Source organism: Setaria italica, chromosome I (assembly GCF_000263155.2).
Source record: "Setaria italica strain Yugu1 chromosome I, Setaria_italica_v2.0, whole genome shotgun sequence".
NCBI lineage: Eukaryota > Viridiplantae > Streptophyta > Magnoliopsida > Poales > Poaceae > Setaria > Setaria italica.
This window is the reverse complement of record NC_028450.1, coordinates 41,764,543-41,776,344: the sequence shown is the minus strand read 5'-3', so window position 1 is coordinate 41,776,344 and position 11,802 is coordinate 41,764,543. Positions and strand designations below refer to the sequence as shown.

General features: G+C 47.8%; 2 protein-coding genes and 1 non-coding gene across 3 annotated transcripts; 2 read left to right on the top strand and 1 right to left on the bottom strand.

Annotated features, from left to right (window-relative positions):
* The first annotated feature begins 517 nt into the window (after positions 1-517).
* Positions 518-5,489, top strand: LOC101771535 (AT-hook motif nuclear-localized protein 9). The gene is made up of 5 exons (XM_004954401.4): positions 518-1,737; positions 3,194-3,261; positions 4,186-4,317; positions 4,633-4,794; positions 4,974-5,489. The coding sequence occupies exons 1-5, from the start codon at positions 1,128-1,130 to the stop codon at positions 5,208-5,210; spliced, it is 1,209 nt and encodes a 402-aa protein (XP_004954458.1). The 5' UTR covers positions 518-1,127; the 3' UTR covers positions 5,211-5,489.
* Positions 5,490-5,712: 223 nt separating this feature from the next.
* On the top strand, positions 5,713-5,784 carry TRNAC-GCA. The gene has a single exon. It is a non-coding gene; the product is annotated as a tRNA-Cys (tRNA).
* Positions 5,785-6,406: 622 nt separating this feature from the next.
* LOC101773984 (cytochrome P450 714C2) lies at positions 6,407-8,338 on the bottom strand. The gene has a single exon (XM_004955236.4). It carries the CDS (start codon positions 8,233-8,235, stop codon positions 6,598-6,600), a length of 1,638 nt encoding a protein of 545 aa, XP_004955293.3. The 5' UTR covers positions 8,236-8,338; the 3' UTR covers positions 6,407-6,597.
* Positions 8,339-11,802: the final 3,464 nt, after the last annotated feature.

Genomic DNA, 11,802 nt, shown 5'->3' with positions numbered 1-11,802 from the left:
AGGCTAGGATCCTCTGTGACGGCAAGTTGATGGCGTCCCCTTCTCTTTGCACCGGCACAACCCCCGCAGCCAAAGGAAGTAAAATATCAAAAAAAATTATCTAAGAAATACAGACAATTAAGTAGATTATATTTCATTTGCCTTGAGCAACTGGTATTCTTACTTTTTCTGCATTTAACATTTAAAAATAAAAAATAACTTTTACACGATCTTCTTATACATAGACAAATATAATGAATAGGCACAACACTTGCTTAATTTGCTAAAAATAATGCATATACAAATAAAGTTTTTCGACGGAACATTAATTGTCACTAAAGTCGTTTTTAGGATAACATTTGTCTTCCGTACTATCTCATCGAATTTTTTTTGAAGGATAGTAGTATCGTACTAGTTCTACATTCGTGTCGACTTATTGTCCCTTGTAATTCGTGCGCTCTCGCTTTACAATTCACATAGTAGAAATGTGCAGTCGCAGAAAATCCTTCTCTCTCCTCACCACTCTCCTCCCCCTCTCTCTCCTCAAACACATACACCATACATGCTCGCTCTTCCTCCTCTTGGGTTCGTCCCCTCTGATCCCTCCCTCCCTCACCCTGCCCCCCATCTCTAGGGTTTTAGCACCCCATTTCCCCATCGCCATTTCCGATCGGATCGCCCCCTTCTCACCCACCGCCACGCAGATCCCGCGGCGAGCCGCCCAACCCTCCGGCGCCGCCACCTTCGTCTCAGAGGTCTCCGCCGAAAGCCTCGCACAAATCCCCTCCTCTTTTTTGCCCATTTGTTGCAAAGATCAGATTTTTTCCCCCTTACCCATCTCTTGCGTTTCGTTTCTTCCGTTTCCGGAAATTTCACCGCCTCCTTGAGATCTCGTGTTCGCCGATCTGATCTTGCCGCGTCTCGCGAGAAGCATAGCAGTTTTGTGCGAGAGTTCGCGGGGGCAGATCCTCGGAGTTGAGATTCTTGCGCCCATTTGCTGGCTCCAATACCTTTCTGAAGCATCTGATCTCGAATAGTGAAACAAAGTAGCCACCTTTGTGCCGTTTCTTGCAACTAGGCTTGGCCCCTCTGCGTGTTGGTGGTGGGTTGGCGGTGAGGGGGCTCTGCGGCGCTGCCCATTCCTATGAATGGACGGCAGGGAGTCCACGGTGGCGTCGGGGCCCAACTTCTCGTCGTTCTACGCGCAGCACCGGGGCATCGGGGCTCCGGGTGTCCCCGGCCACTCGCCGGGGCTCCACGGCCCGCCGCCCGGCGGGTACCGGCAGCATCTTGATGCAGTCTCTGCGGGGTACGCATTCCAGAACCCGCACGTCGGGGGGCCCCACATTGGGCAGGGGTACCACCATGTTGAGGCCTCACCTCCTGTGGTGCAGCACAGCGCCGGTGGCGGCGCCAGTTCCGGCGGTGCTATGGACATTGGCATGGGTGTCGCCGTAGGTGCTGATGCTAAGGGGGATCAGGGGAGTGGGGCTGGCGGTGGCCAGGATGAGCAGGTGAAGAAGAAGCGGGGGAGGCCAAGGAAATATAAGCCTGATGGTGCGGTGACTCTTGGGTTATCGCCCACTTCATCATCAACGCCTCACTCGTCGAACTCGGGGATGGGAACCATGGTCAGCACACCAGGTTCAGGATTTGGTTCAGGGGGATCAGGCGGTTCAGGCTCTGGTGCCCCTTCAGAGAAACGTGGCAGAGGACGGCCACCTGGTTCTGGGAAGATGCAACAGTTGGCTTCGCTTGGTGAGTTCCTGCAGCCTTGTAGTTTCACTTACATATCCTATGATTTATGATAATTGATTCATCTTAGTAACATCTTAACTTATTGATGCCATGAACTGCTTGCATGATAGCATTGCTCCTTGGGTATGAATAGCTCTAGTTGCCTATTGTGTTACGTTCAACCTTCTTTGAATATAGCCACACTGCATCATGTACTGTTAAGAGAACTTGTGGACTTTTCCTATACATTTTGTTGAGTACCTGGATCAATTCTGAACAATGTGCTCTTAGTTTGTTTCTTGCACTACATTCCTCCTTCCCATGATTTGTTACTCACATATTGTCCTCTACCTCTGGAATGTATAACTGTCATGGAAAATTCAGTCTATCTCCTCACATTTTGTTCTGGCCTTCGGATGTGTTTCTATTGCATGATCTCTTCAGAATTATTGTGAATTGGACTGGTTGTGAATGCTCGTGTAGCGCCCGGTTGAGCTGCTGATGTGCAACCAACCGGTCGGGGGTTCAAACCCCAGTCTCGCAGCATGCAGGAGCGCATATTTGTGCAGTGGAACGTATAACTGTCCTCATGGAAAATTCAGCCTATCCCCTCACATTTTGTTCTGGCCTTCGGATGTGTTTCTGTTGCATGATCTCTTCAGAATTATTGTGAATTGGACTGGTTGTGAATGCTCGTGTAGCGTGGCGGTTGAGCTGCTGATGTGCAACCAACCGGTCAGGGGTTCAAACCCCAGTCTCGCAGCATGCAGGAGCGCATATTTGTGCAGTGGAACGTATAACTGTCCTCATGGAAAATTCAGCCTATCCCCTCACATTTTGTTCTGGCCTTCGGGTGTGTTTCTGTTGCATGATCTCTTCAGAATTATTGTGAATTGGACTGGTTGTGAATGCTCGTGTAGCGTGGCGGTTGAGCTGCTGATGTGCAACCAACCGGTCGGGGGTTCAAACCCCCAGTCTCGCAGCATGCAGGAGCGCATATTTGTGCAGTGGAACTTATGTGCCCAGTTGTGGTCATCCTCGCTTGGGTTCTGCATTAAAAAAATCCCACTTGCTGTCAAAGCCCCGGTGTGTGTGTGGGGGGGGGGGGGTCGACTGGGAGAAGGTTGAGCTGCTTCTATAATCCCCACAACGGTCGAGTTTTTTTTTTTGAATTGCAATGGGTAACTGGGTATTGACATTTCTTTAAGTGTCTTCCTTATTTTTCCTTAATAAAGTGAGATTATAAATTGGAGGTTCTTGAATTGACTGGTGGCTCAGTTATGTTAAGCAAGCACTGTATCTTTTGCTTCCTTGGTTGTTCCCTGGACAAAAATAAAGAAATGGACCATTTGCCTAACTAGTTTTTCTTCTGTATCCCCTTACTTTGTAGAGGGAGGCATTTTTCTTATTTTATATGCATGAACTGATGAGTTTGTTATTGTTCTTATCTGATGAAACTCTATTTTGTCTTCTTTAGGAAAGTGGTTTCTTGGCTCTGTTGGAACAGGTTTTACTCCTCATGTGATTATTATTCAACCAGGAGAGGTAAGTTAGAATTATCAGTAACTGATGCCTATTGTTTCCAAAAGTAGTTTTATTTGCTCTGTCTGTTGATTATGTACTAGTGTTCAGTGGGACCTGTTTCCTTAGTGTCACGAGTGATGCTTGTTTGCATCGGACGCTGCAGATTACCTTCAAACTGTTTTTTTTTTGTTTACCCAGTATGCGTATCCATTCAATTTCCTTATGTAATAATGTTAATCTTATATATGAGGTGTCTGAATAGGCAATGGCATATGAACCTATATGTATTGTAGCAAACTCTCTTTGGCGATCAGTACAGTTTGTTGTGTTTAAATTCACTGGTGGCATTTATTGGCTTCTATTACCGCTATGCATTAAGCTACAGGCATTTTGCTAGCTGTCAAATGAGCAATGTCATTGATACATGAACAGGTTGTAACATGGGATGGTCGCAGCTGCATTAGCATCATTGTTACATTGCGCAAGCTAACTGCTCTAGATGGTTATACGCGCTGATGATGCATTACTAGCATTGTGCCCTCAAAAGTTACTTGATGTGGCACTAGAATAGATTTTATTATCGTGGCAATTAATACTCCTAATGACTTAATCCAAGTAAATCCTCTATCCTTGTGAACCGACTTGTGCTTTTCTTTTCAAAAACGAAAAACTTTTGCGCTTACAAGGTTCCGGCTCAAGCTTGCTTGCCGAACTCAAATTGAAAGGGAAGTTTGACTTTCTGGGTTTTCTAATTGAGAATAATCTTTTTCATATTGTTTTTTGTTGTGACCTGGTCGGAACAATGCCACTTGTTACCTTTGGTAAATTCCAACCTTGGGGGGCGCCAACTACTCGACAGGCAAAATTAGAGCTTGGCTGTTTCAGGAAATACTAAATAGTTTATTATTGTTGAATAGCCCAATTATAGCTTTCTTATCTGTGCAGGATGTTGCTGCCAGGATAATGGCCTTTTCACAACAAGGCCCAAGGGCAGTGTGCATCATTTCAGCAACTGGAGCTGTTTCTACAGCAACCCTTCATCAGGATTCAGACTCTGGTGGTGTGGTTACATATGAGGTATGTTGCTGTTGGTTATCATTTGCGCCAAACTACTGCATGCATGCATTTTTATCTTCTCCTGTTGTACATTTGAATATAAATATCTGCCCACTGCAAATTAAACAAAGTATTTAATGTTGGCATTTGCCTGCATAGTCAGATTGCTTTCGTGTCAGATCTAAAACTGTTGCTGTGAAAGGAAAAGAACGTGAAATGGAGAACCGGTTTTCATGCCTTTTTTTTCCCAGTTCATTTCGAGTTTGCAGTGCTGATCCAGAGAAAAGTCATTTTATTCTCATTATATGCTCTTATGCTTTACTGTTGTTTTTGCAGGGTCGATTTGAGATCCTGTGCCTTTCTGGGTCATACTTGGTGCTGGATGATGGTGGCACCCGGACCCGAAGTGGAGGGCTATGCATAGCTTTATGTGGCCCTGACCACAGGGTTATCGGTGGCAGTGTTGGTGGAGTCCTGACAGCAGCTGGAACAGTTCAGGTGATTGCTAGTTTTTGTGTGATGGATCATTTGATCTTTTGTGGAGTACTGTCATAATGTTGGTGTTTGTGGTTTGTGTGCTGTCTCAACTGAATGAGAAAGAAGCATGGTCGCCATCTTGCTGTTTTGTGTTTGGTACCACGAGTTTGTGTTGCTCATTGTTTTTTGCATTGGTGCAGGTGATAGTGGGGAGCTTCATGTATGGCGGTTCGAAGAAAAACAAAGCTAAAGCCGAGGCGGACATGGAGCACGAGGAGGTGAATAATGCTGGAGAGGAAGAGGCGGCCCCTGCGATGGTGGTGCCGGAGCACAACATGCCCCCTCACGCGATGGGCGGATGGCCTCCGGGCATGATGAGGCAGATGGACTCGAGGACCTCCAACATCGATATCAACTCGATCCGCGACCGCGAGTAGGTAGTTGGCCGGCTGGGTAAGGCGGCTGAGCTGAGGACACAGGCACAGCATATGCATGCGCTAACTTCCCCGTAGGTGCGAGAAGAGTTGTCGTGGTTGCTGTGTTGATTAGGAACCCCGCATATATTATCATATAAATGGTGAAATTATTATGTTGTAGTACCTGGATGCTGTTGTATGAGATAATGAGAGACGATGCTTTTGGTACCCACCGTATTCTATGTAGTTACTGTGGGTGAATATCTATCTATTGAGGTATGGTTGGTGTTTGGCACGAGAGAGATTTGATTTGGTCTAGTCTCAGTCTCTCTCTCTCTCTCTCGCTCTCTCTCTGTGTGTGTGTGTGTGTGTAAAAGACACGGAATGACCAAGAAAGAATGAATGTGGTAGATGTGGTTGCGACCGTCAAAAAGGAGGAAGGAGCAGCGCCTAGCACGGCGGCGTCCACACTCCACAGCATCTATCATACTTGTAATAAATGTAAACGCTACACAGAATCATCGGGTCCATAGCTCAGTGGTAGAGCAATTGACTGCAGATCAATAGGTCTCCGGTTCGAACCCGGATGGGCCCTTTGAAGTTGATGGTTTCCTTTTTTTTTTGTCAAACGTTACAGGTAGTTTGTAGACATGCATGCGGTCTCTGGAGAAGAAGTATAAAGCGTGTGCGCGGAACGAGGCATGCAAACTAACCCAAATCTGACCCGGCTCGACTGAAAAAGCAAAGCAACGAAATATTTCGCTTGGGTCGGGTCCGCCGGTCCATGGAAATAAAATGGACCAACACTACATGAACATGATGCATGCAGCATGCAAAAGTAGAAGATACAACTACCCAGTCATGTATTCAACCTTCAACCCCGACATGTACGGTTACATTTCGAGAAATGCTATGTGCTCGTTCTGCATTCTGCCTCCAATCCCCAAGAAGATAATTCTGACCGTCAAATAAAAATGACCTAGAAATAAAGTCACAACAGTGGAATTAAATGTTTCAAACCGAAAATAAATCAAAGGGGTGAATTGAAGCGATTGGGTTTCAATCCCTTTGTCAGGAAAAAAAAAGGTAACAGATACATACATAATCCCATTTTATTATCATTAATGATACTTGAACCATGACCTTTTTTGCATATTTCCACTGCCTTTTTTTAATCAAGATGAATGGTTAAACGTGAGGACCAGAGATCAAGGGTATCAAACGTTTAGAAATGGGCAGAGTACCGTGCTATTTTGCCTCAGAAAAAAAAACACCTTAGTTTTTTTTATATATATTCTTGCACAGACAATGGCACGAGTACTTGAGCGGCGTGCATGTACCTCCGTCCATTTTATACTAGGACTAGGAGGAATCACATGCAGCAGGCAGCTACTAGAGATATGATGGATCAGAGCGGCGTGAGATGGAGCTGGATGCCGGCGGATGGCCTGAGCGAGAGCATGATCCTTGGCGCGTGGCGGTACTGCGGCGCGACGGAGAGGCGGAAGCGGCGGAGCACCATGGCCAGCACCACCCGGTACTCCATGGCGGTGAGGTTCCGGCCCACGCAGATGCGGCCCCCGAAGCCGAAGGGCAGGAACCCCATGCGGTGGCGGCACCCGCCGTGGAGGGGGTCCTTGGCGAACCGCTCCGGCCGGAACTGGTGCGCGTCGTCGCCCCACAGCGCAGGGTCGCGGTGCATCGCCACCACGTCCACCCACATGTTGGTGCCCCGCGGGATGGGGATGTTGCCGTCCGGCGCCGCCCCCACGACGACGTCGACATCCTCGAGCGCCTGGCGCTGCACGTTGGGCGACGGCGGGTAGAGGCGCAGCACCTCGCTCATGACCCACCCCATCTTGGTCAGCCGCCCCAGAGCCGCCGCGTCTAGAGGGGAGCTCGCCTCGCCGCCCACCTCTTGTTCCACCTCCTCCCTCAGCGCGTCCTGCCACTCCGGGTGCGCCGCCAGCATGAGCAGCGTCCACGACAGCGCCAGCGCCGTCGTCTCGTGCCCGCCGAAGAAGAAGGTCTTGCACTCGTCCACCAGCTCACGCGTCGTGAGGTGGCGCCGCTGCTCCGTCGACTTGCTCCCGGCCAGCAGCAGCGACAGCAGGTCCTTATTATTACTACGGTTGTTGCCGTGCCGCCGCCGGTGGTCGATGATGTCGACGAGCAGCGCGTCGATCTCCCTGCCGAGCTTCCACGCCTCGTACGTCTTGCGCAGGTGGAGCAGCTTCCCCAGCGGCACGCCCACCAGCCGGTTGGACTGGAACAGCATCACCTGCATGGCCTGCAGCTTCTCGAACACCCGCGCGCCGGCGGCCTCGTCGTCGTCGGCGACATCGACGCCGAAGCTGGCCTCCGCGATGATCTCCGCCGCGTTCCGCACCACGCCGCGCTCCACGTCCACCACGCCGCCGCCATTGGCCACGGCGTCGGCCCAGCGCGCCAGCATCCTGTCCGTTGCCCGCTGCATAACCCCGAGCATGCCGTCGAGGTTGGTGGCGGAGAAGGCCGGCGCGATGATGTTGCGGTGGCGCGCCCACTCGTCCCCCTCCGCCATGACCAGCCCGCGGCCGAACATGGGCATCCGGTCGCGCCGGAACAAGTCGGGCTTCCCCCACCGCTTCCCCAGCGCGCCGCCCGTCGCCGCCTTGAGGAATTCAGGGTCGGACACGTACACGAACGGCTCCGTGCCCAGCCAGTATACGAACACCTTGCCGAACGCCTGGCGCCACCGCGCGAAGTAGGGGAACACGCTGGCGTGCATGTCAGCACTCCCTTGCTCGCCGCCGGAAGACGATGACGAAGGCACCAGTGGCAGCGCTCCTTTGTTGGAAGCTTTGAGCGTGGCGGTGATCTCGGGCAGGTTGCCGAACGGGAAGGAGGGCCTGGGCCCGTCGAAGCCTGCCCGGCGGAGGCGGCGCCTGGTGGCGGCCGGCGACACCCAGGCGGCGTAGATGAAGGCGCAGAGCAGGAGGGCGAGCGCGGCCATGGCGGCGACGCACAGCAGCTGGCTGCCGGCGGCCCCTGCGACGGCCTCCATGGACAAGGTAGCTGCGGGCGGCGAGAGGATCTGATTGATGGAGTAGCTACGAAAGGTGGCGGGGCGAGCTCGGGATGCTTAACTCTCTGAGGTTTTTGTTTTGTTCTGGTTTGGTTGGTGTGAGGACGATGAATGAGGCGATCGCTACTGGGTTTATATAGGCCGGGCGGAGGTCGGAGAGGTCGGAGGCGTGGCTGGAGGCTGGAGCGCATGCAGGAACTCGTCTGGTGGTCGGATCGTCCGAGTGCGGTTTGACCATGGCAAGCAAGGAGGAAGGAGGACGGAGACGCGGGGATGGGATGAATGGGACTGGAAGCCAACGCAGTCGGGTCAAATCAAACCCCATCGCGGGCCGAAATACGGCCTTGTTTCAGACTGCCCGCTGCGCTGCTCTGGCTCCTATTATTATTATTATTATTATTATTATTATTATTATTATTCATGATCGATTATTACTTTGTTTTTTATAAAAGAAAACAGTCAAAAATGTATTATGAGCAAGTTTACAATCCATCCATATGCGGCTATACCTTTTTCGCAGCTTAATTTGTAGCTATACACGCGCCCGTATCCTGCTTCTCCCTTCAAAAGGTCTCTCCTTAGACAGCGTCTGCATTGAATTCAACTACTCCCTCCGTCCCAAACTACTATTCGTTATTATTTTTCTATGTATATAGCTTTGTGTATATATATATATAAAAGGCAAAATGAATAATAATTTGGGACGGATGGATGGAGTACACGCAGGTCAAAACTTAAAATTTCTTAACTACTTTATTCCTGGGCCGTCCAAACTAAATAAATTAATACACCAAAGTGATCAATATATACTAGTAGAAAATTAAATCTAATGCGCATGTGGATCGGAGGTTAATTTATAGCACAACGCAACTAACTGATCCAACGATTATATTCCAGATTAAATTCGATCCCTTGGCAACTAACCACTGTCCCCGGCCCTAATATAAAGTATATAAACCCTATACTGCACATAGTCTGCGCATTGCATTAGTAAGAATCTCTCTCCGCATGCAGCTGGCAGCCTGGCACGCTACTCCAATTCCATCCATCGCATCGATCGTCTTTCTCTTCTAATCCTCGTGCTTAATTACCCAAAGTCGTCCATACATTAACTAATTGCCTACTAATAGTATATAATCCGCTATCTGTTCTAACTAGCTTCTTTTGTTGTATAGCTTGATTATTCGATTTATTCCTTGTTCTTGGCAGCACGCATTGTGTATCACCAAGTAATGTCAATCAAGTCATAAAGCGACTATATCTGGCTACGAATAGTAATAATCATCCTTTCAAACGCTCACTTGACGGTGGAAGCGGTTGGTTGAGCACCGACAGCTCGGCTCGGCGAGCTAACTCATCAGGCTCACGAGCCATATCTAAATTTAGATTTGCCACCTCATAATATCTGAAATACAAAAAATATAGTAAATATAAAGTTCTGAACATCCAGAATTCACCATGCATGAAGTATGCACACACACAAGCAGTCAGACTTCGAGGATACGATGATAAAGTCGCAGAACGTGGAATTTTAGCTAAGCTATAAGTATACCAGTACAATATCTTAACAAAAAAGAGACAAAGGATGTACTCTTATCACTTCCTTGTACAATGGACTCCACGTCCCAACTTAAGCCTTTAGACCCTGTTTGTTTGAGCTTCCTGGCAGCTTCTTAGCGTGAAAAGTCAGAAGCTCAAACAAACAGCGAATTTCTAGTGCACCTTCTGGAAAGCTAGAAACTTAGAAAACTGAGTTTACATGGAAAGCTCAATTCTTACGATTTTATTGTACCTTTCTTAGCTTAGAAAGCTAAATATATCTTCTAAAAGCTGGTGTATATCTTTCAGAACAAAAAACTATCACCGGCTTCTCAAAAAATCGTAAAAGTTGTAGCTAAGACAAACATACCCTATCTTCTTGCAAAAATAGCTGCTCGTCTCGTTTGAAAAACCACCGAGCCGCGAGCGAGTTTTGAGCTTTCAGTCCAAACCCAATGCTTGGTATAAAGATATGCATTTTGAACGCACGGAGAACCCATTCTTTTCTTGTGGAGGCGCTATCTAGCATTAATTTCATATATGATAAGATAGCGGCTAGGGACTAAGGTGTAGCCAGAAAAAGAAAGGAAGATAATGATTTCTGTTGGATGGAGCAGCTAGACGACGGATTGACCGTCCGTCCGGGTCCGAGTGCCGTCCATTCCGTTCCGATGCCCTGCCGTCCACTACTCTACTTATCATATACTAGTATAGTATATATAGGAGTATTCATATTCATTTCCGCCGCAAATAGTATGACTTGACTGATTGATTATTACCTGGGAATGACCTACTATTAAATTGGCCAACCAACCTAAACAACAAAATTGGGCAGGGTGCCGTCGATGCATCAAATTGCATCTGACCGCTATTGTTTGTTCATCCATCGATCTCCTCCTAGCCGTAATTAGTAGTAGATTTAAACGCGTGATTAGTATATAAATTTGGCGAGTGGGTGCGCTCAGGTACATCATCTCTCAAATTGTTCATTTGGGAATAACAACTTGACAGGTGGGTGCGGATAAGTCACCGGGATGACATGTAGGGAAAAAAATGCTACGTAGGCAGATTACGTGTTAACCAATGTTTTTTAGAACAGTCCTTGCTAATTCTACCATTTGATTTCTTTTAGCTCAGAATATTGTAAAATCTTTAAAAAATCATATATTTCATGAAAATAGTCAATTTTTGCGAGGTGAAATAAAATATTGTAAAGAATAAGGAATGTGTTTCTCGGTGACCATGGGCATTGTATAAAATGCAGCAAAATATTGACCTTTTGATTCATTGCTAAAATGGAAAGTCGGAAATCATGGCTGCGTAGAGCTCCTCAAATACATTCCGTTCAACTACTCACTTGTAGTTTTGGACCTCAAGTCACAAAGTTACGTATAGATAACATTTGGTTGGTAGAAATAATTCAAAACCTTATCCTCTCTCCTGACGCTTGATAGAACTAGAAGAGGAATGATTCCACCCCTCTCCAGTTCTCCCCTTTATTCTGTTTATCCACGGCACACATCTTTCTTCTCATTCCAGTGCTACTAATGGTGGCCAACAGCCCCTGGTGCTGCTCCAGCCTCTAGCCGTTGCTGCTTGCCGCCCCTCATCCTGGCTGCTACCGGTGCCCCTCCCTGTCCCCTGCTGCAGTTGCGCCTCCTCTCTCGCCTCGTTGTGACTATTGGCCTATTGCTGCTGCCTATGTATCAGCTGCCTACATGGCATTTTTTTTACCTACATGTCATCCTGGTGACCCATCCACACCTACCTGCCAAGTTGTTGTTCTAAAATAAATAATTTGAGAGATGATGTACCTAAGCGCACCCACTCGCTAAGTTTATGTACTACTGACGCATTTAACTCTTAGTAGTATATCAAACACAACATGCTACTATATGTATCTGCTCCCTCCATTCCAAATTGTTGATCGTTTTAGCTTTTTTAGGTTTACAGATATTATTATGCATCTAGATATAATGTACGTCTAGGTACATAATAATATCTATG